Source organism: Lissotriton helveticus, chromosome 6 (assembly GCF_964261635.1).
Source record: "Lissotriton helveticus chromosome 6, aLisHel1.1, whole genome shotgun sequence".
Classification (NCBI taxonomy): domain Eukaryota; kingdom Metazoa; phylum Chordata; class Amphibia; order Caudata; family Salamandridae; genus Lissotriton; species Lissotriton helveticus.
This window is the reverse complement of record NC_136067.1, coordinates 1,280,851,085-1,280,876,402: the sequence shown is the minus strand read 5'-3', so window position 1 is coordinate 1,280,876,402 and position 25,318 is coordinate 1,280,851,085. Positions and strand designations below refer to the sequence as shown.

General features: G+C 42.6%; 1 protein-coding gene across 2 annotated transcripts in view; it reads right to left on the bottom strand.

The window, feature by feature from the left end:
- The window catches only part of ABHD12 (abhydrolase domain containing 12, lysophospholipase), a 495,702-nt gene that overhangs the window by 145,963 nt on the left and 324,421 nt on the right, over nt 1–25,318 (bottom strand). For both annotated transcript variants that reach the window (XM_078649029.1, XM_078649028.1), the window contains 2 exons: nt 20,806–20,851; nt 549–678 (listed from right to left, as the gene is read on the bottom strand). In XM_078649029.1, the coding sequence (XP_078505155.1) occupies nt 549–678; nt 20,806–20,851 (176 nt within the window). The remainder of the gene's footprint in view (nt 1–548; nt 679–20,805; nt 20,852–25,318) is intronic.

The following is a 25,318-nucleotide window of genomic DNA, read 5'->3' as shown; positions in this document are numbered from 1 at the left end:
GCTAAAGGATTTCTCTTCCCTCTTTAAAGTGCGGGCGGACTGCAACCTGCAATGTGAAAAATGAAATGGCTTGTAAACAGCTGCTCTGTATTTCACTGAAAACGCAACCCCTAGTGCATCCGCGGGTTCGTGACCGCCCTGAATGCGGCATGTTAATTGTTTAAAGGTTCACCATGGTGTAAACAAGGATAATGCGCCCTATCTGTATAAAGGGTCGAGTTGTTAACTTATCCGTGGAGAACTGGTGTTGGATCCATTCATGCCTCTATAAAATGTTTGCCTGGAGAAAAGCAATGCATTTTGGGTTGCAGCTACACAAGAAGGATTGTTACTTGTACATTCGGGCTTTATTAAAACCTATTCGCTGTTAAGCTAATTTTTGTTTTAAAAATAAAAATCATTTCACAAGAAACACTTTTAATACATGAAATTCTCCTAGGATATTGTGTGCAGAGACATCTAGGTTAACGAAATGTAGGTCAAGAAAACTATATCTGTAGGCTGTTCTGATCTTAACAGACACATGTGCTCCATCTGTCTTTTCTTACCCAGTGCCCAGTGAGTGTCCCCAAACATACACAGGGTTGTCTCCACTGCGTGCCTTTATCCAGTCAAAAACATGGAGGGCGTCGTAGGTCATGCCTCTTTCTGATGGCGTACCTAGTGAATCTCCCCAGCCTGAAATAAAGAAACATGTAATTTGAGTTTGACATGCAAGGTACATGGAAAACAAACTGTCAAGTAGGTAAAACTTTCAATGAAGATCTGAAAAGAAGTATTTGTCCCATTATGGTCACACCGACACCACAATCACTAACACCGGTATTTGGAGGGAGACTTTAGCATCTGGCCATACGCCTTTATCCCTTCCACCATTGAAGATTTCAGCTAATCCCTTACGTTTTACCATGTATGACGTGTTGTTAGTTTTGGAAACAAAGTCGAAGTTTAAATACTTTGTATGGACTGAGAGGGAAACAAAATAACTGGTAACATTTATCAATTTACCTGATCCTTGAACAAGAGCAAAATATTCACTTTTGAAAGTTGGAGCAATTTCATATTGACAAAACAAACGGTTTTTAATAAATAGCACACTAGATAATGTCTAAGAACAGAAAATATGTTTTAAATTCGAGGCATAATTTCTTATAAGATTTAAACCAACTGTTTAGCACCCGCACAGGACCGAAAAAAAAGTATACTTCGGCTGGATGCTCTATCCTTTAATTGTGCCTTGCATTAATTATAGTAAAACATGGAAAGGTTCTTCTTTGTCCATCCCTGGAAAATTGATGCAACAAGTGGACACTGCAATCATGTAAACAAACTGCGAATACGTTATGAGAGGTTGACTGTGGTTATTTATTTATTTAGTGTTTTCTATAGCGCGAACATGACCCTGCGAGGGGTATCAGAGCGCTTTACAGCCGTATATCAACATTAACACCATTTAGAAGTATAGATTGCAATTTACAAACTCTTTACAACAGTACACTTCAGGGAAGTGTATAAACAAAATAATGAATCAGCAATTGAATCAGCAATTGAATTAGTAACAATCGCATTAATTCACACCACCACATGCGAGGGGCTGGCGGATGACTGGAAGCAAACATGGAAAGATTTGATCCATAGGTACTGCTGCAAGGTCTTATTGAAGAAATGTTCTCATATAGAATAATTTCGCTTCTTTTTTGAATGCTGCGATGGATGGAATTCTTCTAATGCTAGGGGGGAGTGCGTTCCAAATTCGTGATGCTGCTCCAGAGAACGCTTGGTCATAAGTTCTTTTCTTACAAAAACGAGCTGGCTTCAGAAGTAGATTGTCTTTGCTCCTGGTGCATCTGTTTCCTCCTGAAAGCGTGATTTTCTGTGCAAGTAAACTGGCGTTTTATGGTGCAATGCGTTATGGGTCATGCATGCTACTTTGAAGTGAATTCTTGCTTGGAAGGGTAGCCAGTTGAGCACTTTCAAGTGAGGGGAGATGTGGTCGAATTTTTTGGATCCTGTTAACAGTCTTGTGGCTGCATTGAGACATGCTTTCAAAGGGGCTGTTGTGACTTTGGGACCCCCAGCCAGAGTAGTGCACCCATATTCTAGCCTGGACTGCTGTTTTAAGATCCGTTTTATTTAGGAATGGTTTTAGTTTCCGCAGGTAGCTTAGATGGAAATGGGCGTTCTTTGCCATTGTGTTGATATGTGCAATCATGTTCAGATTTTTGTTAAGAGTAATTCCCAAAGATTTAGTGGCGTCGACAATCTTCGGGGTACATTTTAAATCAGTGATAATGTTGGACCAAACCGCTATCTTGAGTTTACTTTTCTGAGGTGTAATCAGTAGGAATTCAGTTTTCTGTGGATTTAGCTTCAGGTGATTCAGGGTTAGCCTTTGGAGGGTTCTCTTAAGGGCTTGATTCATAGTTTTTATATCTTCTGTCGATGACACCTTGATATACAGCTGCGTGTCATCCGCGTACATATGAAATGAGATGTCCGCTTTTTGTAGTATAACCGTTAGTGGTTCTACATAAAGATTGAAAAGCGCCGGGGATAACGTTGAACCTTATGGAACTCCAATTGTATTTCTGGTAGAACCTGACAGGGTTTGGTTGACAATGAATTTTTGTGATCTATTCTCTAGGAAGGAGCTGAACTACTTTAGTACTATACCATCTAGCCCCATTCTGTTTTTCAGCCTATCCAGAATTTTGTCATGGTTTACAGTGTTGAACGCAGACGAAAAGTCCAACAATATTAGGAGACATGTGTCGTTGTGGTCAAGAGTCAGTAGAGCGTGATCTACTATTTGCAGTATTGCAATTTCTGTACTATGGTTCGGTCTGAACCGAGATTGGCAATCGTTTAATAAATTGAAATCCGAAATGTGATGACTCAGTTGTTGTTGGACACATTTTTCCAGAACCTTAGCAAGCATGGGAATGTTTGCAACAGGTCTGAAGTTGTTTGGATCAGAAGGGTTTTCAGTTGTTTTTTTTAGAAGAGGAATGACTTGCCCTGTTTTTAGGCAGTCTGGAATTTGGCCTTGTGATAACGAAGCATTAATGATCTTAGTCCACGGCGGGATTAACAGGTGGTTAAGAGAAGACCAGCACTTTGCTGGTAGGGGATCGTTATAGTGGTTGTTAGGTTTGGTTGATGACATGATCTGAGATAATTCTAATTCACTGATTAGAAAAAATCCTGTCCATCGAGCGTTGTTTTTTGGTTTGTCATGTTCTTTCTGGAACTGTGGTTCATCTGAGGAACCCTTCTCCCTTTCCAAGTCTTCAGCTGATTTTTTGAGTTCCCTCTCCAGTGCGTTTGCTTTGTCGGTAAAGAAGACGGAGAAATCCTCGCTATTTAACCCGTTGCATGCTGATGACGGAACCGCTCCGTCATCAGCTGTGGGTGCGCTGTGCTGATGACGGAGCGGTTCCGTCATGGCCCGCCCGGCACGCCTGCGCGGCGCGAATTCCGCGCCTTCGCTGAGCGTTCTATTGAGCGGGGCGGGCCATGACGGAACCGCTCCGTCACAAGCACAGCGCAACCGACGCTGGTGACGGAGCGGTTTCGTCACCAGCATGCGCCCGCCGTATTTCCGCCCGCCCCCTTAGCACTGCGGCGGAATAGCCGCCGCAGTGAAGGGGTTAAGCTTGTTTTGGCGATGATCGGTGCTGATTTGGCAGATTTATTCGACTGTTCTTTGAGTATATCGAATAGTTTCCTTGGCCTATTTACTGCATTGTCCAATTCTTTCCTAAAAAAGTCTTTTTTTGATGTAAGAATGCTTTTATTATAAGCTTTCCTGGATTGTCTCAGTTGGCATAAGTGGGGTGAGGTAGGGTATTGACGCCATTTGAGCTCTGAGAGTCTGAGTGATCGTCTTTCCTCATTTAGGGAACTATTGAACCACGGATTTTTGTCTTTGTCAGCGATCCTTTTAAGTTTTAGAGGGGCTATTTCCTCGATAATGATTGATATTGCCTTATTATAATGCAGAGTGAGGTCATTGACGTCAACCATGTTCATGGGTGGCTGCAACTTGTTTTCACAGCGAGCTGCTATGTTTTCCATATTGATTCCTTTGGTGTCCCTTGTCTTTTTTTTTGGCTTAATAGCTTGTGAGTTCGATTTAGATTTTCTCAGGGGAATTTCAAATGTAATTATGTGATGATCAGACCAATTGCATGGTGTGATTATAACAAACACGTCTTTAGCACACATTTGTTCCGCATGCAAGTTGTTATACTGACTTGCCTTAGGGAGGTGCTGGCTTTTGGAATAGTTTAATTTACTATTCTGACTTCAGTCTGTGCAACTGCAGGGAAGATGTTGACTTTTAAATCCAACACCATTCCACCAATGCACCCCCCTAAAGCAAGTCCTTATAGTGACTTGCGTGCAGAACGAATGCATGCTAAAGACGCGTTGGTTCTGATGCAGGTGCTGTGAAGGCACAACCTGAGTGGGGCTTCATCCTAAAGGAGGTTTCCCATCAGCGGTGTATGTAAAAGAGTGCATACCGTTCTCCCTCACATAGCATCCCCAAACTCCATAGCATCTTGGTACCTTGTAATCTCACAGGACACTTCTGCTCTAACATTAGCACAAGTAAGAACAAATAAAGACTCAGTTGCTTTAAGTAATATGGGTCTCGTCTTCAGATTGAAGGTGGTAAAAACAGAAATCACTTGCTGTATACGCGCAATGAGAGAGAAGGCGTGTTTTGCTTTGTAGAGCCTGGTTTGTGCTAGCACAAGCGACCGTTTCACCCAGCTATTCAGCGCAGCTGATATATTTTCTACCTTGATTAAAAACAAATAAGCTGTGTGGGATTAGAAGGTGTGCTGAAGAGACTACTAAAAGTGGATCCCGTTGTGTTTTGTAGTAGAAATCCGGGAAAAGCCCAGATGACTTTAATCTATGATCCGATGTAGGTAATTCTTATTTACCACTTCTTAAATACCGAATTTTACCGATTCGGTATTTAAGAAGTGGTAAATATGAAGGGGGGAGATGTAGGTATTTCCAGATGTGTAGATACCGAATCTTTAAGATTCGGTATTTACCGAATCTGGAAATACCGAATCGGTATTTCCTATTGATTCCTATGGGCTGTGAAGCCCATAGGAATCAATGGGCAATACCGATTCTGTAATTACAGAATCGGTAAATACCGATTTTCTCAAGGGTGCAGGGGGTGTCACTTTGACACCCTCTGGCCCCCCCAAAACAGGCTCGGGTGCCATGTGGCAGGCATACATGCCCCAAGGGCAGGTCTGCCTGTCATATGGCAGAGGTGTGCATGCACACATGTGCATGCACACCAGAATCGGTATTTTACCATCAAATTGGATTTGATGGTAAAATACCGATTTTGTAAGGCTTGTGGGACTCAGAAGAGTCCCATCTACATCTCAAATTTACCGAATCGGTAAAAATACCGATTCGGTATTTTACAGATTCGGTAAATTTACCGATCGGTAAATTTACCGATTCTGTAAAATTAAGGGCCCTACATACCATTCCTGAAATACCGGTCGGTAACGGCCGAAAATACCGATTTTCGGCCGTTACCGACCCACCTACATCTGGCCCTAACATCCTTAATGGAGCTATGGCAAAGAGCATACCGGTTGTCATAACAGAGGTCATGCTTCTGGATAAACCTGGATGTATTGAGATGTAATACCATAAATAACTTGAAGAGAATGACAAGTGTAAATTATTTCCTAAACATGACTAAAAAGTGAATATGCAGTGGCCTTCTTGAATACTGAGAAGCCATTTCACACAGTAGGATGGAAACATCTTCTCTATGGAGAATTACAAGCACTGGTCAGCATCACGGCTCTATTGATGGAGTCTCTGGCTCAAACACTCCCAATGGAGCTGGGGTGGAAGGACGATGATACGGTATACCCTGCATGTAAAAGCACAGTATGGTGCCCTAGAGAGGCCTGCTGACTCGGTTCCTCAGGTGTTCTGAATACTAGAAGAAGATGCCAAATTGTCTGGTCAGTTATCAACTAACTGGTCCAGTCTAGATTGCTACCTTTTGGGATGGGGAACTAGGGCCTATTGGGCAGAGGTGGCCCTTCATGATTTGAGACTTCAGCGGCACACTGCTTATTTTAAATATTTGGGTATTAGACTAAACATAACCAAGAAAACTACATTAAATTAAACATGGGTCGAGTGGTAACTGGAACACGAGAATATTTGTCATTCTGATAGAGGTTGCTCCTCTTCATGCAAAGCAGAGTAGGTTTAAAAAACATGGCGGTGTAGCCAGATGCCCTTTATATTTCCACAGAGCGTTTTGTTTGTTAACTCTGGATGTTTTCCGAGAACTACATAGTATAATAATAACCACTGTGTGAGTTGGATTTAAATTAGGCACTTGGAAACTCCTGTACGAGGGGGGGATGAGAGCGACAGATATGGAATGCTGCTCCCTGCCATCTAAGCAACAGTATCTCCCAGATTGGCCAACTAACACACACAATAAATAGCAACATTATTAAACGAATGTCAGGGAGACAGGTGTCTTGTAAGCAGTTTCTTGCTGCAATGTGTGCTCTGCTACATAGTTTCTCTTATGCCACTGGTTTGAGGCCTGGATATTCATATGTATCATTAATAAGACACCCTACTAGGCTCCCTGTTAGTTTTGTAAATGATATCCGAAGGCAAAAGTGACAGGAAGGATTGATTACAGATATTCAACAAAGGGAGTTCTTTATATAGCACTTGTGCTGTCACGCCTTGACTACTGCAATAGCCTGTATTTGCAAGCACAGCAAGGGATTCTGAACAAATTACAGACGCTGCAAAATGCGGCTGCCCGATTAATTATGGGTCTACCCAAGTTTGCATCAGTCACTGGGGAACTGAGAAAATTGCACTGGCTCCCAATACGGAAACGTATGATGTTCAAAGCACTGTGCATAGTGTTCAAGGCTGTGAATGGACTAGGTCCGTCCTTCCTTCAACACCATTTTCAATTGTATAAACCAGGTCGACATCTAAGATCATCCAACAAAAGGCTTGTTAAGACTGATCGCATCAGGAAAGTTCGATGGGGAGGTCGCAGCTTTATCTCCGGAGCATCCGCCATCTGGAATAAAATGCCCCTCCCCCTAAAACAAAGCACTGACCTGATGACATTTAGGAAAAACATCAAAACATGGCTTTTTGACCTATAGGGATTACATCATATGGAGAAAGTATATCATTTCAGCGCCAGGACACCTGCCCGGTAACAGTGCGCTTAATAAATGGTAAAAATAAATACATAAATAAATATAAGGGGGATACCTATGCACAGAAGTTAGGACACACGTGAAGGAAAACGCAGGACACTTCCCTCTTTATGCGAGATTTACTAGAGCCATGTACACTACAAAGGAAGGGTTTCTGGGCAGGCCGGTGTTAGCTGGAAACCTAATGGAAATGCTAGAAATAACCCAGGGATGCCTCCCGCTGTAAGCATGGTATGGGGCAATCTGTCCAAGCCAGAAGTTACAGGGCAGGGCAAAATTAAACCGTGACTGTGGTACTCCACCTACAGATGATTAACAGAGTGAAGGCATATGTCCAGAAAGCACCAAGTTGTTTTACTCATTCATTTTAAATATTTCCATAGAATAGACCTTTCACCTGAATACTTCACTGTGTCTGTGGATTGCCCTAGATGTGAATTGGACAAGGCTGATATCCTACACATGACCTGGTTGTGGATTGTTATAAAATATTCTGGACAAAAGACTATCACTATCACTGCACCACTTAAAGCAGTAACTAATATGGTTAAATTGGAGCTTAAACATTGTATGCTGGGGCTTCACGCGTGCCAGAAGAGGAAACCCATGCAGTTCCGACTTGTGACAGTGGGGCTCATTTTGGCGGGGAAATCCACTGGAAACATGACAGAAACCCACTGTTCCAATCATGGCATATAGACACAGATTGCTAAATGCTAGTGAAAGAGTTTTGCTCAACACCTGGCCGAACCGACCCCAAAGTGGGGGAGGACTTGGAGAAATGGAGAGATGCATTAAGATATTAGTGCCCAGGTTGGAAAAGTTGACTTTGATTGAGGGTCCCAAGCCTCTGTTTACTGAAGGCTATTCACGTATGAAAGAAGACACTACATGGATCTGTTGGATACTGAGATTGTCAGTCTCAATCAATCTTAAACTGTGTTTATATTGAATTTGATAAGTTATTTGAATGTGTTTCAATGGGTTCATATTGTGACTATTATTGTACATTTGAAGAATTCCATAATTAAAACTTTTGAGATTTTTCATACCAGTGACGGAGTGCTTTTTGTGTGGCTGTTTTAAATATTGCAATGATTTTAATTAATCTGAGCAATTAAGTATTTGTCTTGATTTCACCCCCTCTCCGCGTCTAAGATGGTCTTTGATAATTAAGCCAACCACTCACTGATGAATCTCAGACTGTGCAGCAATCAAATTGTAGAACAAAAAAAGATCTTTAAGAGGATCTTTAAAATAACACGTGTGGGATTCTTTTATTGGATTGGAGACAAATATAAAAGCGTAAAGCTACAATTCTACGTAACAGGGGGAGTTCTAATATCTTCCCCCTCCATAGTAGGACATGCCATAAATGTCCCCTCTCCATGTTACGAAAAATGAATAAATACTTTATGATCAGAATCCAATGAAACCTTTCTGTTTATCTGCAGATATTCCAGAGAAATCCCTTTGGCTCTTATGTCTGAACTGGAGAAGTTTAAAATATCGTCTGTAGTTAAGGTAAATAATAATAAATCGGAGTTCTTGATGTATCCCTAGTTTTTGGAAAGACAGCCAAACTGGAAGAGCTCACCCATTTTAAATGGACACCGATTTCAATCAAATACTTGGGTATTTACTAAACCAAAACAATGGATTCAGTCACTGGGTTAATTGTCCACGACTAAAGAAGGAAATTATATGTGACCAGGGGAAATGGAGTTCACACTGTATGTACTGGATAGGTACTCGTTTTATAGTCAAAATTAACATGCTCCCCAGATTACTCTATTTGTCGAAGTCTGTATCAACCATCATTCTTCGACAGGAACAGGACATGATAGTCATGTATGAATGAACAATGTAGATATATAGACTACCAAGGCAAAACTATGGCAGCACGCATGCATGCATGTCTGAAATTTTGCAATTTAATTGAGGAGCTTTTCTGCATATACTGGGTAATGGACTAGCTAAGAATATAGAAAGCAGTTGCTCAATATGGTACGTGCTCCTGCTGGTAGGGCCTTCTTCGACTTAGTGCGACTACCGAAAGGGCTAGAGCACATAAACTTTACTTTGTAAAGTGACTAGAGAGGATTTTGGGATATGAGGTGAGCTGATAGCTCAACAGTTGGTAATTACTTCACTGTTCACTGGGATACATTTAAATCTCAACTTCACAAAGGCTTGAAATAGGGAACCTTTCAGAGGTGGAGTGCAGGGAACAGCAGGATAATTGGATATCTCTTTCTAAAGGGGTCCATCCAGTGGATCCATATAAAGAGTACAAACAGAGTTAGAGGGACAGACTGATACTTTGTGATGCACCCTACCAATTGTCAAGCTACCAACAGAAACCTGACCTCATGGAAAAAGTAAACATGTGTGCAGAGCCCAGGGGCAGTGGACACATCAGCAACAATGGGACATAGGCTTGAATAGACAAATTGCAAATGAAGGAAGGGCTGAACTTTGGAGTAACATTCTTCACGTTTATTAGTGTTTCAATATAGATAAAATAATGTAAAATAATATTTCAATGGGGCCTGCTATCTGAAAAGCTTAGATGTGTGTTCCCTGGTCACTTTGATACCTACTGCGATGCAGGGAGAAAGAGAAAGGCTTTCTACGTGTGTGGTGATCCGGTACAAGACTACCGTTTTTTTTGGAAAGGTATCCTGAGTACTACAAACGTAGTGGAGAATTACCCCATTTAATCAGACTCATGGGGCCCACGCCACCCTTCTCCTGTACCTTCTTCTTTTGCCATCCTAGTGCATTCCATTACTCTGACCTTAACGCTAACACAACTCCTAAAGCAATCTTAACCCAGTTCCTTACTTCGGCTTTAACCAGAACATATTTCCTTCACACTGCGCTTCCACAATCCCTTACTCTAATCTAAACCCAGTCCCTAGACTTAACTTGGCCTGGTCCTTAGCCCCAACCCACTTATCCCAATCATAATCCATACACCTCACCTAACCCATGCAAATTATGTTACACCATCCTTTACATTATGCCATACTCTAGCTTTAAGCCCAACCCTTAGTTAACTCTAACCTAAATATATTTTTACATCTTTTAGGAACATTTCTGTACACTCTACTTTTAGTAATCTAATTTTCTATTTTTTTTTATTGTCTTTACATTTTTGTTACTCTGCTTTTTTTATGCAAACTATATTTTTTATTTCTAGTATTTGATACATAACCCCTTTTGTCACCCCGAACGTAGGACACTGTACAACAGATATACCATATGGAGAATAAAAATGCAAGCCCCAATCAAAAAGAAATTACAACACAACCTAACAGAAGAAAGAACAAATGATCAAGGATTGGCATTCAATGGAAGAAATAGCAAGTGTGAAACGATGAGTTTTGTAAAAATTACTGAAACTGTATTAAAGTGGAGCTGAAAAAGAAATGGATTGAAAGTTTGTTCTAAGAAAGGCTATAGAAAATGACACAGATGAATAATTGTAACAACAAAAGTAGGGATTGGCAAGTTTGGATTACCTTTAATATCCAAACACCTGGTGGTTCTGTGATCCAGTGGTCTGCTTCTTTTCCGCCACGTAAGCAGGCTATCCAAGCACAAGCACCTTATGGTATATGCATCAAACCACCAGGCAACCGGTGAAGATGATTGAAGCAGGTGTGATGTGATTAAATTTGAGATCATCTTAATAAGTCTTGCTACGGTTGTATGACACAGCCACGCTTTCCTTTCCCACATGTTCCTTAACAATGCAGGTGGGACAACAAATGCATCTGAACCAAGCATTCCGTTTACAGCGCATGTTGTTGCAACGACTTGCCTCCTGTAGGCGCTGGACTTCGAAATAGTATAATTTACTATTCCAACTCCAGTCCCGGCAACAGTAGCGAAAGCATTGGGCTTTAAAGTCCAACGCCGCTTTACTTAAAGCATGTCATTGTAACAACTTGCTTTGTAAATGGAACACGTGGTTCAGACGTATTTGCAAAGGCAATGCGCTGTTCGGTGGGCATGGTATTTGCTGTTTCCCTCTTGGTACGGAGTGAAGGACACTTTTTCAGAAGAGCAAGAGATCAAGGTAGCAGTCTGGTCAGTATGGCATTTTATTTATACACTTTAAAAAAAACAACCCCTAGATGTCCCCCTGAACATCTGACAAGAGAGGGTTTGGCAAGTGAGGCAAAGTGAATCAGTGGCCCAGCTCAGCCCATGAGCAGTGAAATGAGAGCCAAAGCCCAGGTGTATCCAGTGACAGTTTTGTTGTGGCCCGTGGCTAAGTCGGTTATGTTAGAGTGTAAGTAGGACTGTGGTGAACTAGAATCTGAGCCGTTTGGCTGGGCTGCATGAGGTGGAACAGGAAAGAAAAGAAACCTGTGGTAGCAGGCCCCTGTGTCCTTACTTCAATGACAAACCTCAATAGCAAAGCAGGGCATAGAAGGACAGACAGAGAGTAGAGGGACAGGCAGATAAGAAGAAGAGCAGAACTACACGAGAGGGGTTGTGAAGGCAAACTGCAGATGAAGAAGTCCTCACACACTACCCATTTTCTTCTCCAATCTGAAGAACCCTAAAGAATTGCCTCCTAGAAACTAATATAACCAGGTGCTTCATGAACACTTGGGGTTCTAGAGATGGGAAGCTGTACATAAAATCCCAGAATATAGTGTAGCAAGGATGCTACTTTATAGGACAAAGGGATGATCATGGGTTCAGAAAAGCAATGCAATGGGGAAGAAGATTGTTTTGTGTTAGATTAGGCTGTTTCAGGGAGTAATGCAGAAACTGAGATGGTGATTCCACGTTTCGTCTGTCAGTCATCTTGTACTTTCTGAGATGGACATCAAAATCACACCAGTGTAGAGAATCAAGAACTACTGAGCAGATCTAAATTTGGGGGTGAAATGTGTCATGAGGTATAAGCAGAACTGAGACTAAATAGAAATGTGCGCGCAATGCCCCATTCAGCAAATCTGCTGGGCAACCATATAAGCAGTTCCCCAGTCTTTCGTAAGACTACATAGATGTAAACTCTGTGAAAGTATGGCTGAGAATTTCTTCACAAAATATTGCTTGTGCTTACACTGACCAGCTAAGGTTTTTTTTCTCTGCTTCCTACTTTGTTTCCACAAACCAGAGTTTGTAGAGAGCTAACTGCAAGACCGAGAAATTATGCCTGTTCACAATCTTTCACACTCTCCCCTCCAATAACCACAAGTCTTTCTCAACTGGGATCAGAGGCAAGATCTGGTTGAAGCTGCTCTGAACTTTAGGGAACTAAAGATAGGAAAACAGGCATTACATGGCAATGGATGAAGGAAGGCTTGTGGAATAAGTGGTTTTGGACCGCGTATTCCTATTTAGAACATATTTATCAGACTTTTTAAAAGAAATGTTACATTTCATCACTCAACAGAATGAAACTCTTTTCCTTACCCTTACTATTCTCCTACCCTACAATTAGCATAGTATTATGTATTCTGCATGACATCCAACAGTGTTTTGTGTCATCATTCGCAATTCACTGAACGTGTCTTAAACAACCTCTACAGGCTCATTTATCTACGGTTCTAAGTACTCGTGCTAAGCGCTATTATTTTACCTACCCTTTAACGAAAACAACTGCTGACTTCTCTGCGCCCAGGACAAACGCTAATGGCGCACACCTTACATGGGGATTTAATGTGTTAAAAAAACAAGTTTGGCCTATTTATATGGCTTCAGGTTTTAAAAGGCAGCACCGTGTTTAAATAAAAATCCCTTCACCCTTCAAAGCACAGCAAATCCTCAAAGCGATTACAATCGACAAGAAGCCATCTACGAGATTAAAGGATTTTGCTCGTGGCATTTCACTTTCTACTTCGCAGGTTCATGGGAGACAGTCAGTCCCACATCAACGGAAATAAATATGTGGCAAAGTAAAACCCAGAAGCTGCTGCTATCTGAATCATAGGATCCAAAAGAGTGAGTGTACTGTATGCAGATTGATAAACATTTGCAACAACATATTCCGCATCCCGGTACGCCCTAAAAGGCCTTCGATCACAGGACACCACATCAAAGAGGCTACTACAACCAGCTCTGCTCGCTCCTGTACCAGGGAACAAGGAGATGTTGGCTGTCATTGGTACAGTCAGACGCAAACAGTGGAAAATTGATGGGAAAAGCTAAAGCAAAGGGTAACAGAGGCAAAAGCTGCTATTCATCAAGAAGACGCAATGTGACTACAGAAATACATTTGCAAAACTCCTACTAGGGCTGATTCGCAATGTGACTGCGCGTATTTTACAACGTATTAACAGCAGTTTTCAACAATCCGCACCGGTGTATGCACAGTTAATTTCAAATCAAACTCAAGATCACCAGTCTGGCTTCTACAGTTCTGCACAGTGTTGTTCATGAATGGTCAAGGAACAATCTTGTTCTCTAAATAGCGGCAAAATATAATAATTATTTTCATAGCGCACAACAAAATGCTTTAAGTGCTTTACTGCACTGTAAGGTTTAACTATTACTCAACTCACCTGCACCAGGAGTCAACCAGCTCTCTGTACGGCATTTATCGAACCCCCATGAGCAGATTGCTTAACCGGACATATTAGAACTATGCAGCCAATATGCAAATCATTCTTAAAAATGCAGAGCCAGGGAGACTTCTACAGGTCAAGACCTGGCAACTGCCTTGTGCATTAAAAACATGGATGATGAGTAACCACCTAAAGCTCCACCCCACAAACACAGATTATGGCCAGTTGGAAATTGCACAAAAACATGCTACTAACATAACCATATTGACACAAGTTTTAGGCTTGCTGTTAGCAAAGACCTTTCAGATTTATGTAAAATTATGAAATATACTTACATAAAGGGGCCTTCAGCCAGCCCTTTTAATCCATTAGTCTGTTAACTTGCAATTTATATTTTGCTTTCGCCCTCCATAGCATACAACATAGACAATGGGTCATTCTACTTGTGTCATTAGTTCCTTACTCTGTGAGCGATGGCTTACTGCCCAAGCACATTATCATCTCCAACACAGAAAGTAGCTCCTTTCAGTGCACAACTCTTGGCCATAGGGTTTTTAAAAAAAAATCATATTTATTTGTGTACTTAATTTCCACTTGGCAGAGGCTCAGCAGCTCCCCAGACACTAGGTGTTTGTCATGTGCCCCGTACCACATTTACCGCTTGCGGCCACCATGTTTTGAAATGGGCTATGAACCAATTTCAAAATGGCTGTCCTTGTGCTTATGCGGGCGTGCAAGTGCAGATATTTTTGAATGTTTTTGGAAAGCTTTACTACAAACACTTTCAAAGATGGCCACCTGTGTGCTTGCATCTTTATGCAAGAACAGGTAGCCATTTTCTAGGTCTCGCCATCACAGCACATGTGCTGCCTCTTCGAGATATAATTAAGCTGGATCTGAAAAATAGCACACTCATATGTGTAGTACTATCTAGACCTCCTAATATGATGCCTGATTTTCCCAAAGCATTAGCAAATAATATTGCTTCCTTGACTACTGACTTCGATAAAGTCCTGGTCGTGGGAGACCTGAACTATTGGGCTAATGAGACAGACGAGGGAACACTATCCAGAGAACTTACGGAGTCCCTCACCAGCCTGAATCTTACTCAACATGTTCACTCTCCCACGCATATTAAAGGCCATACTCTTGACCAAGTGTGGTCCACTAATTTCATTCTGCATAATTTGGTAACTCTGCCATGTGTATGGTCAGATCACTCTATTATTAGTTTCAACTTGAATAACTTGTCATTGCCGAAACATCTACCTCACTCAAGTAGCACCTTTAGAAACTGGAATCGTATTAATCTGCCTGCGCTCCTGGCCACTTTATACTATGAGCAGCCTGTCTTAGAGGGAAATCTAGACAACTGGGAAAGAGAGATTACCGATTGGCAAAGGAAGGCCTTCAATACCCATGCCCCTTTACAGTCTAAAACTTCTCGCCTTAGGCACCATGAAGCATCTAAATGGTTCACAAAGGATTTAAAGATCTTAAAACTTTATGCATGCCAAGCGGAACGGAAATGGCGAAAATTGTACTCAGCGGAGGATAAAGAGAAATTCATTGCTACCTTACATGTGCACAAAATAGCCATATTGGAGGTCAAAAGAGCCTACTTTACTAATATGGTACTTCTATCTGACAATAGCTCCAAAGCAATCTTTAGGATTGTGAAAGAATTATCCAATCACAGTCGAGTGACCCCGCCCCTCATGGCTACCCAGGAACTTTGTAACAACCTGAATTCCTTCTTTGTGGAAAAAAGTAAAAAAATTAAAAATTCCACTGATCCTAATAATAGTACTAATCAAGATAGTATGACCTATTCCAACCCTCACTCTCTTAACACCTTTCCCAAGTTGGACATGCAACATTTTTTGGATTTAGTAGTGAAGGTCAAATCGGGCTCCCCTAAGGAGGACTGTCCTATTAACATACTGAAAGCAATCTTTCCCTGACACCTTTCTGGAATTCCTTAATCGTTCTCTGTCACATAGTATTGTATCACCAGCTTTTAAGGAAGCTGTGGTCATCCCTATCCAAAAAAAAACAGGGCTTGGATTTCAGAAAGCAGGAGAATCACAGACCAATTTCACTCCTTCCGTTTCCAGCTAAACTGCTAGAGGCCAATGTAGCCACCTGTCTTAGCTTCTTCCTAGAAACTAGTAAGTTTTTGGATACTCATCAGGCAGGCTTTCATCCAGCGCACTCCACCAAATCTGTGATCTTATCAGTCATGGATGATCTTAAAGGACAGGCTGATATTGACTGCTCTCAGGCCCTGATCCTCCTGGACCTGTCTGCAGCATTTGATACTGTGAACCACACTATTTTATTGGAGCGCATTGCCGCAGCGGGTCTCGGGGGATTAGTACTGGATTGGTTCAGCTCTATTTTAAAGGACCATAAACAATCAGTGTGGCTTACGCCATACAAATCCAATAAGGTTGAAATGAGATGTGGTGTCCCACAGGATTCCTCTCTTTCACCAATCTTTTTTAATATACATATAAACGTCCTTTGATCTCTAGTCTTAGGCAGACGGGGTGAAAATTTTCAATTATGCTGCTGATATGCAGATTTTGTCAGGAGCTCGATGATGCATGTGAAAACATGGGTGAACAATAACCAACTAAAATTGAACTCAGAAACGACAGAGATGATCATTCCAAGCAATAAACTTATCCACTGGACACCCTCCCACTGGCCGCCTGAGTTAGGTGCTGCTCCACTTCCCAAGCCAGTGATAAAGAGTTTGGGGCTCTATATTGCTTTGTATCTCTCTATGCGTGCCCAAATTAGCCCAGTTACATCCGCTTACTTTGTTCAACTTCGTAAGTTGCGCAAGATTAGGCAGTTCTTCAGTAAAGAGGCCAGTATTCAAATTGTGATTGCTCTTATTCTGTCAAAGATTGACTATGGAAATGCCCTTTACCTTGGCCTTCCACAGAATCAGAGACAGCGTCTTCAAATGATTCAGAACCAAGCAGCTAGAATCATCTACCTTAAAGATATACGTTGTCAGATCACCCCACTGCTTAAAGATCTCCACTGGCTTCCAGTGGAGCAACGAGCTAAGTTACAAACTGGCTGCATTCTTTTTAAAGCCATTCAAGACACTGGTGTAAGTTTCATCTCTTCGCAAATAAGTAAGCATGTACCTCTGCGCGCTCTGAGATCTATGCATCAGAATCTTCTGAAGGTGCCTAGAATCAGACGCAAGCACATCGTAGGGGACCCAGTTTTCTTTTATGGGCCCGATGTTCTGGGCCCGATGTTCTGGAACTCACTTCCTATCTCACTCAGGCTTGAGGTTGATTATGTGCGGTTTAGGAGACAACTTAAAACCTGGCTGTTCTCCCTAGCGTACAACTAGTTGCATCCTGTTTGCCCTTTTCTCTGCTCAGACTCCTTAGCACCAAGAGACCTGTCGGTGGACGTGCGCTTTAATAAATTCCCAATTAACATAACATAACATAACATATAGTGTTACTTGACTGTGGGCTTGGAAGTCACTCATTTCTTACCATTGCCAGGCTTCATTATCACTCTAATTTCTTGCTTCCTATTGGTCAACTGCAGTTGGCTTCCTTCCTCTTCATGTGCTTGTCCATCCCCTGGCGCATAGATGCATTACTTACTGTGTCCTTCCACTGCTAATGTTTTAGGCGCTACTGTATTTGTGTTTAAGAACTCTGCCAGTGAGTGTTTTTTTGTACTGTCTCCCTAGTGTACCTACCCGTTATAAGTTTTGCCTACACAGCGCTTGAGCTGTGCTTGAGAAATCTATTGTTTTTCATCTAAAATTAAAAGGGACTTGCACCCCACCTCCTCTCTTTCCTGGCTTCTCTTTGGCTCCTATGCGTAACACTTTTTCTCCATTTCTATTGGCTGTGGTGTATTTTCCTGCAAGTACCAATGCTGGTTTCTCATCTGCTTCTCTTATCAGTTTCCTGCTGCCGAAATACTGTTAACATCCGCTTTGGCTGAACTATATTTTCATAAAGTTTTGCCTTTTACTATTGCAGCATATTTATATAACAAGTTATTACCCTGAGAGATTACGTGATTTGCATAGAATCACAGGATGTTGCGTGGCACCGCCAAGACTCGAACGGGAATCCCCAGCTCTCGAGTCAGCATCTCTGGTCGCTGCACCACATCCTCTCCACTCCTGTGTGATCTGTCAGGGAGCTCTTTCCTTCTCTCGGACGATGATTGATGAAAACAGCTCTTTATTTATTACATAGTCGAAACTGATGCATTACCAATTTGCCAACCGACCCTCCGCTCTCCATCTGCTTACCCCCAGCCCATACTCTCCTCCCTCTGTTGTCGTTAGCTTTGCCCCAGCCACTCCCTGCTACTATTAGTTCCATCAGCTTGTCCCAAGCCCCTCCCACCTACCTTCCATTGTTGTCAGCTCTCCCCAAGCACCTCCCTCCCATAGCATTTTCCCCACACCTTCTGTCGTACTGCTCCACCCACACTCCATCCCTCAGTGCTGCTTCCTGCCCCCCCCCCCCCAGCAATAAAAAAATATTTTTTAAAGCGATATGACGCGGGCAGCGCTGGTACCATCATGTCATTTTTTCCTCAGCCATGTTGCACAGCATCCGCGCTGCTGTACAACATGGCTACAACATCACTGGCAAAGTCAATAGCTATCTCATAGGTGAAACCGAATGACTTTGCCAATGCTTCCTACAAATGTTTTTGTAGGAACGCTTTACAAAAACAGTACTAAAACCAATATGCTGGCAGCCAGTGTCAGACAACCTTGGTTTGACAAACCTTCTCTCTTCGTGTGTGCTATGCGGAACTAACACTGACTGCGCATGAGAGAGGCTAGAAAACAGTGAAAGGTCAGGAGCTTACCTGGGTAGACTATACCTTTCTTATCCAACAAAATCTTGGGACTCTAGCACACGTTTTGATGACTCCGTATTGCAGAGACACCTTCTGGAGAAGAACTACCAAGTCCTTCAAACATTTTCGAAAAGGTTTACACCTCAGACAGCGCACAACTTGTGTGTTGATTTCCCACTGTGGTTGGCTTGTCCTAATACATGCACGAAATATATTTTAACATTTCCTCTGGCTTAGCTTTACACTTCAGGTTTTGACTTCCCATGAATTGCTTTAGGAGGGGGATTAATGTTTCATTTTCTAGAATTCCAAGTGTCAGAAGCACTATCCATTATTTGGAGTATTTAATCTATTGATCCTGTAACTATGTAGCCTGTAAAGCACTGATCCTTATGTAAATAGCTCTGATACCTCCGGGTCTAGCCAGCGCTATATAAAACTTTATAAATAAATATTGTAGTATGTTAGAAGTTTGGTTTATGAAAGTCGATGGGGAACATGTTGCCAGCTGGATAATGGCGGATCAACACTAGAAAACAAGGGCGTGTGTTTGCACTGGTGCAAAGCGCCCCGTTATGTCCATCAAATAGACTGTTAATGGAAAACCAGCAGAATCTTTAGAAACAGAAGAAAAGAACTGTCAACAGCTTTGTGACTAAGTCCTAATAAAAGTAAGTGTCGTGTATTTCTATAGGTTCTGAATCGATCCCCCTATTCCTGACCCTATTCTGGTTAAACTTACTAGCTAGTTAACTAACAGTCAGCCCATGAGGCAAGAAATCCCCCATGATGCAGATACCGTTATCTGACGCAGTCACACTACGGCACAGGAACGTGTTATCTGATTAGGTCATAACGCTTGAGATCTAATTAGACAAGCGATATTCCTCCAGCCCCTGATAAGGCATACGACGTTCTCATAACAAATCAAACCTATGACAACCTGGATAATCCGTGCGGCCATTGTTTTGATTTCACAGAGAACTTTAGTAAAGAATGTGCTAACGAGCAAGTCGTATGACATCTTTATTGACGTACCTATGTCCATCCTTACGTCAATCCCGGCACCTTTAAGGTATAAATATTGCCGACCTTGCCCTATGCAAAACACACGCGTGGTGACAAGACGGAGCAGCCATACTTGCCGAAGCAGAGAGCCGAAGCAGACCCCGCAGGCAGCAGCCCCGCCTTCCTGACGCGCTGAGAGACGCGCTGCTATCTCAAGCCGAGAGACCCAGCACCGGCGCTTCTGGGCAGCCCTCGCAGGCAGCCTGGAATATCGAGAGCAGAGAAAGAGATACCATTCCTCATTCATCCTAAATTCCAGGTACAGAACTGAATAACCCCTCCTAGAGAATTCTTTAGTTATTCACTTGGCAAAAACAAACTTAACTTAAACTGTAACTTTCTATTCCCGCCCACGTATTAGACTTAGGTCAGGTACACGGGGTAGGCGTATTTAGAAACACCAGTTGAGTACGTTTAGTCAAATGTATATGTGTATGTAAATATATTTTAATCATTTTAAACATCATATGGCTCAGAAACCATATCAATGTTTTTACAGTATTATTTTATACTATTGCTTCTAATGTATGCACTTTACTTAACTATAAGTATCGCAATAATATCGATCCATTTCTCTTGTACGAGAAAAGAGACTGATCAATAAATAACATCTTTTATTGAACACGCCCGTCTCTTCCTTTTCTCTACATTCTGATGAGACTAAGAATGCACGTACTGACTGAGTAAAATAATTGCCTTGTGCTCACACGACTCTTGAGATTGACTCTTGATTAGGGGAGAGCAAAGTTGTCATGTTCTATGGTTGTCAGAAACTAAATCCCTTCTTGTCTAATCAGGGGAGTTAATCCTTCCTTGAACATTCGAGAAAGTTTCTAGCGAACTCTGAGCTTAGCTGGCAAACCCAAAAATTAAGTCTAGTATCGACAGTAGTAGACCTAGTTAACGTCTGGCCTAGGCCTTTACTGCTGTAGGTACTATTCCAATGCGCAGAGCCTATTGGGAAAATAGGAGCTACACTACATAAGCATTTTTAAAAAGAAGGTTAACAGGCAAACAGCAACCGAAGCTCGCTTTCATATTACCACCGGTGTGGATCTTACCTCGATAATCAAAAGCGATGACATGGTAACCAAGTGTACTCAGTACCTGCAAAAAATAACAAACAAAAAAAGTAAAGACCTCACTTGCACAATCATTGACGGTTCTTAAAATAGCAGAACTGACATTTTTTTACCTGAAGCCTGTGAATAAGTGCTGCATCAACGTTTTGAACAAAAGAAAGAGCTACTAACTTTTGATAACGCTCTTCTGGTAGAGACTATCTAGTCGCAGATTTTTCACCTTATGAGTATTCCTTTGGCACCTGGCAATCTGTCTATTGATGGGGGGCTAAAGCATGGTTTGGCCCATGCCCCCAATAAGGTATCCTTCCAAGCATATTTAAAGGCAAGAAGAGGCTTAGAAAATGTTTGCCCCGGCTGGAGTACTTCTGCCAAGACATTGGTCTTAACCTCCAAGGTGGAGAGCTGAAGTGCACACAATTCAGCCATCCTACACATTACCATGGTGTAGGAAGCTGATTCCGGTGTGGCTGGTCCAGGGGGAGAAAAAAGACTTGTGTGTACATGGAGGTATAGAGACCACTAGCGTCCTGCAAGTTCTCGTACCATTTGTCAACTAGATAGGGCTGAGTGAATTCATCACCCAGGTAACAGACATTATCGGAATCAATCCCCAAAAGGGACTGCAAAGAGTGGTCTTGAGTGTGTGGTAAATCAAGTAAGGGATAGAGCGTCTCGGGTGGATTGGGGCATGGTGCTGGTCAAGGTCAGACCATCAGTGACTCGGTGTCAGAGAGAAAAATCGGGGCGTCTTCTTCAAGTGGTTAAATCAGCATCAGAGTCAAAGTGTTTGGGGCAAGCTTGGGTAGTGGCCCTGGCAGAGGAGACGGAAGTAAGACAAGTGCACACGGTCTAGTTGGCAGGCAGGGGTAACTCACCAGGTGGAAGATCTCTCAGCTCCTTGGAGCTCGAAAGGCACACCAGGGGGAGTTGGCAAGCATCCAAAGATGGATGTCTTCGATGTAATGCAGCGTGGCTGAAGGCCCTAGAACGATTGTGCCAGGACCAGCTGAAGGATCGGCACCGAAATCGCCCAACTACAGGAGGAGGAGCAGGACTGAGGAGGGTGGCACCCCTCCAACGCTTGGTCAGGCAAATGCGAGAGGCACAAGGGAGTGGAATTCTGTTTTCATTTGTTGTGTTTCTTACATGAGGACTTGGAGCAGACGAAGCTCGATTTGTGGATGGGCTCTGTCGACTAAGGGAGCGGGAACCGGACCGAGAGGGGGCCTCGGACACGGGATGGGACTTCAAACAGTCCAGTGTGGATGTTTCTTATGCTTGGCAACAGAGTTTTGTCCCATGTTCTCTGGTGGCCTTCAGATTCATTGGCGCAGTCGCCACAGGCCTTGGTGCCATGGTTCCACCTCAGGCATGCAAGATGGGAATCCGTCACAGACATTTGTTTGCGACAGTCCCTACAGGGCTTGAAACTTGTTGTTTTAAGGGGTGACATCCCTTGCACACTGGAAGAAATTTTAAGGTAATAGTCTAGGAGAGACAAGAGGGAGTTCCAGATCCACTTCTAGTAGTGCGGAACTGACATTCAGCACACAGAATTGCCACTCATATAGAGCATGCAAGTCATTACCGGAGATGAACAGTGGTCAGTGTGGAGCAGCAAGATGCCACCTTCTGGAGCACAGAAGTATGCTGAAAGGTTTGGGGATCCAGGCTGACGCCTGGGGAATATTCAAAAGGTGAGGAATGTACACCTAGAGGCTTCTTTTGGAATGGGGACACACTGATGTAGAGCAACAAGATACCAACAACCTTAAAATATGTCTTCTTGACTCTCCTACCTCCTCTCCTTCAACGACAAAGGTTCTATAACTACGCACCATGTTCTTGCACATTAGGGGACATTCACTATGGATACACCTTTACTCTTCACTTACCAGTGCCCACCCTTTGAACACAAATGCCCAGAGGTACACCCATGAAGCACAGTACAGAGCCACACTCATTTTTGGCACTCTTACTCCTCATTTCAGCATTTTACCAATGTTCACAGCTACATAATTCTTGGATGTCTCTACTAGTTTTAATTTTTTTAGCATTATTCTTTTAGGATTGAATAATAAATGTGCCCTTATTCAAGCCAAATCCTCTGAGTTCAAAGAAAAGGGTGCTTAAGGTAGGTATGTAGAAATGTAGGCTTCGAGACTGTAGCCACAAGGAAAGTCTCCATACCTCGTGCATGACATGCACAGTGTAGATGCTGCACCCTCCTACAGTGACATCTGGTGGTTTCATTCATGGTGCAGTTAAAAAGGAGGCCCTGGGGTTTTTTAGGCAAGCATTTGTTGTAACAGTGGCTATGTGTATCAGTTATTAAATGGCCATTATGTCTGTAGTTGGTTTGCCATCATGGTGGTTACTAGAGTCAGCACATCTACTGGTCAGCATACGTTAGGGCGTTGTCTGTTTATTTTTGTAAGTCCTCTATGCTCTGAGTTATTTCCCTTTCACAGGTTTCGTTTGTTTTTATGTAGGGGTTGGAGGGGTTATGTGCCATTTTCCTCTCTATCCTTCGAAGACTGCCAACTGTTTTGGCGGACCCCATGTGTGGGCAGGAAGACATTTCAAGGCGCCTAGTGAAAGCCGCGAAGAGAATGAGGGGCTGTGTACTTCAGGAGCAGAAAAACAATGATACCCAGGAGGAGAAAAGAAGAAGAAAGAGGTGATCCCAGGGAAAAAAGTAAGACTTAAATGTTTATGAGGCAGTTGTGGGGTGTATGGGGGAAACAAAAGAAGATGGAAATGTGTAGCTTTCCAAACACTGTAATGCAATTATATTATTGAAAACTGATACTGTACAGTTTCATTGTACACAATACTAGTTTAAAATAGTAATGCTCTGGTAGATTCTCAAAAGAAATAAATTATTAGAATATTTGCAGTAACAACACTGTGGCACCCCGTCATCAACCACAATGCCACAAATTGAAAAGATCTCCCTGACATTTCTGGACACTTTTTTTTAATGAAACTTTTTATCAATGACACTGGGTCAACATTTACATCACAGCAACAATGAGTGCAATGATTCACTTTTCGTAACATATATACACATTGATGAATGTGATTATATGCAATAATGATTGACATTTCAGTGCTACGTTCTCTATACAACAGGTATTTCTGGACACTTTTGAACATGGTAATAGCAACCAATTATAGTTATGCAATGTCGATCCATGACTCTGAGTGACAGGAGACAATTTACACATCATGCAAACTGATGGCTGGTCAAGTGAAACCTGGCACTGGCATCTACCCAAAGTCACAAGCGATTTTAACAGTGAAACAGCATAGACACAAAATGGCTGGTAGCACATTGGGTACACGCACTATGATTCATGCGTGTGAGCTCTAGGTATAGCTCCCTGCATCTTGCTAATGTTTCAGCTGTGTAGGACTTGGCTCTTTTTGGCTAAAGTTCCCTAAACTTTTTGCTTTCCACCTAGACCTTTTTTTCTGACATGGTGTTGCCAACTTAGATGCTTTGGTCACTTTGCCACTGCTGATCAGTGTCAAAGTGCAAGTGCTCCATGTGTAAAGTATAATGGTAATTGGTTGTCCATGATTGGTATGTTTGCCTTACTAGTAAAGTCCCTAGTAGAGTGTGCTATGTGTGCCAGGGCTGGTAATGCAAATGCTACTAGTGGGCCTGCAGCCCTAATTGTGCCACCCACACAAGTAGCCTTAAAAGAGAGAACTCAGACCTGCCACTGCAGGGCCAGCGCGCAGTTGGTTAAGCTGCCATGTTGTTCTGACAAGTGCACCCACATGCCAGACCTTACCCTTCCCTTTCTATGCACATCAGACACCCCAATGGTAGGTCCAAGGTACCCCCTGGGCAGGGTGCAGTGTATGTGAAAGGAAGGCCATGTACTAAGGTTCGTACCATGTCCTGACAGTGAAATAATCTCCATTTTGTTTTTCACTGTTGAAAGGCCATCTTGCCCGTAGGATAGAATGGGGCGGCTGTGTAACATGTTTTCCAGCCTATCTTCCCAAAGGCTTAAGATGGAGAGGGGAATTTTAGTGTGCCTGAACTCACAATGTAATAACACATCTTTTTATGAAGGTGTTTTTTGCATTGTGTGTTTAGAAGCCACTCTTTTAGAAGTGGTTAGGTTTTTGTGCTCTAACATGTATGTGCGTCTCTGCTTGGTTGTGGATTGACTATCTGGATTTGAAAGCAATAGGATCGGGGGAATGTCTTGGCCCAGGGGAGGAGGTGGGGCTACAGGCAACCGGCTGACCTGCATCTGGAGTGTAGGGAGAGGAATAGCCCCTAGAGGTGAAGAGGCCTGGGTTGCTGCCATGAAACATTTGTCTCATCTCCTGCTGAGTGATTGAGAATCCAGACCCAACTAATCAAAGGAAGAAGGTGTCACTGGCAGGGAGGCACCCAGAACTGGTTTGAACAGGGGTCAGTGCCCCCTGAACACAAAGACTTCAAAGACATTTAGGGGTACAACTA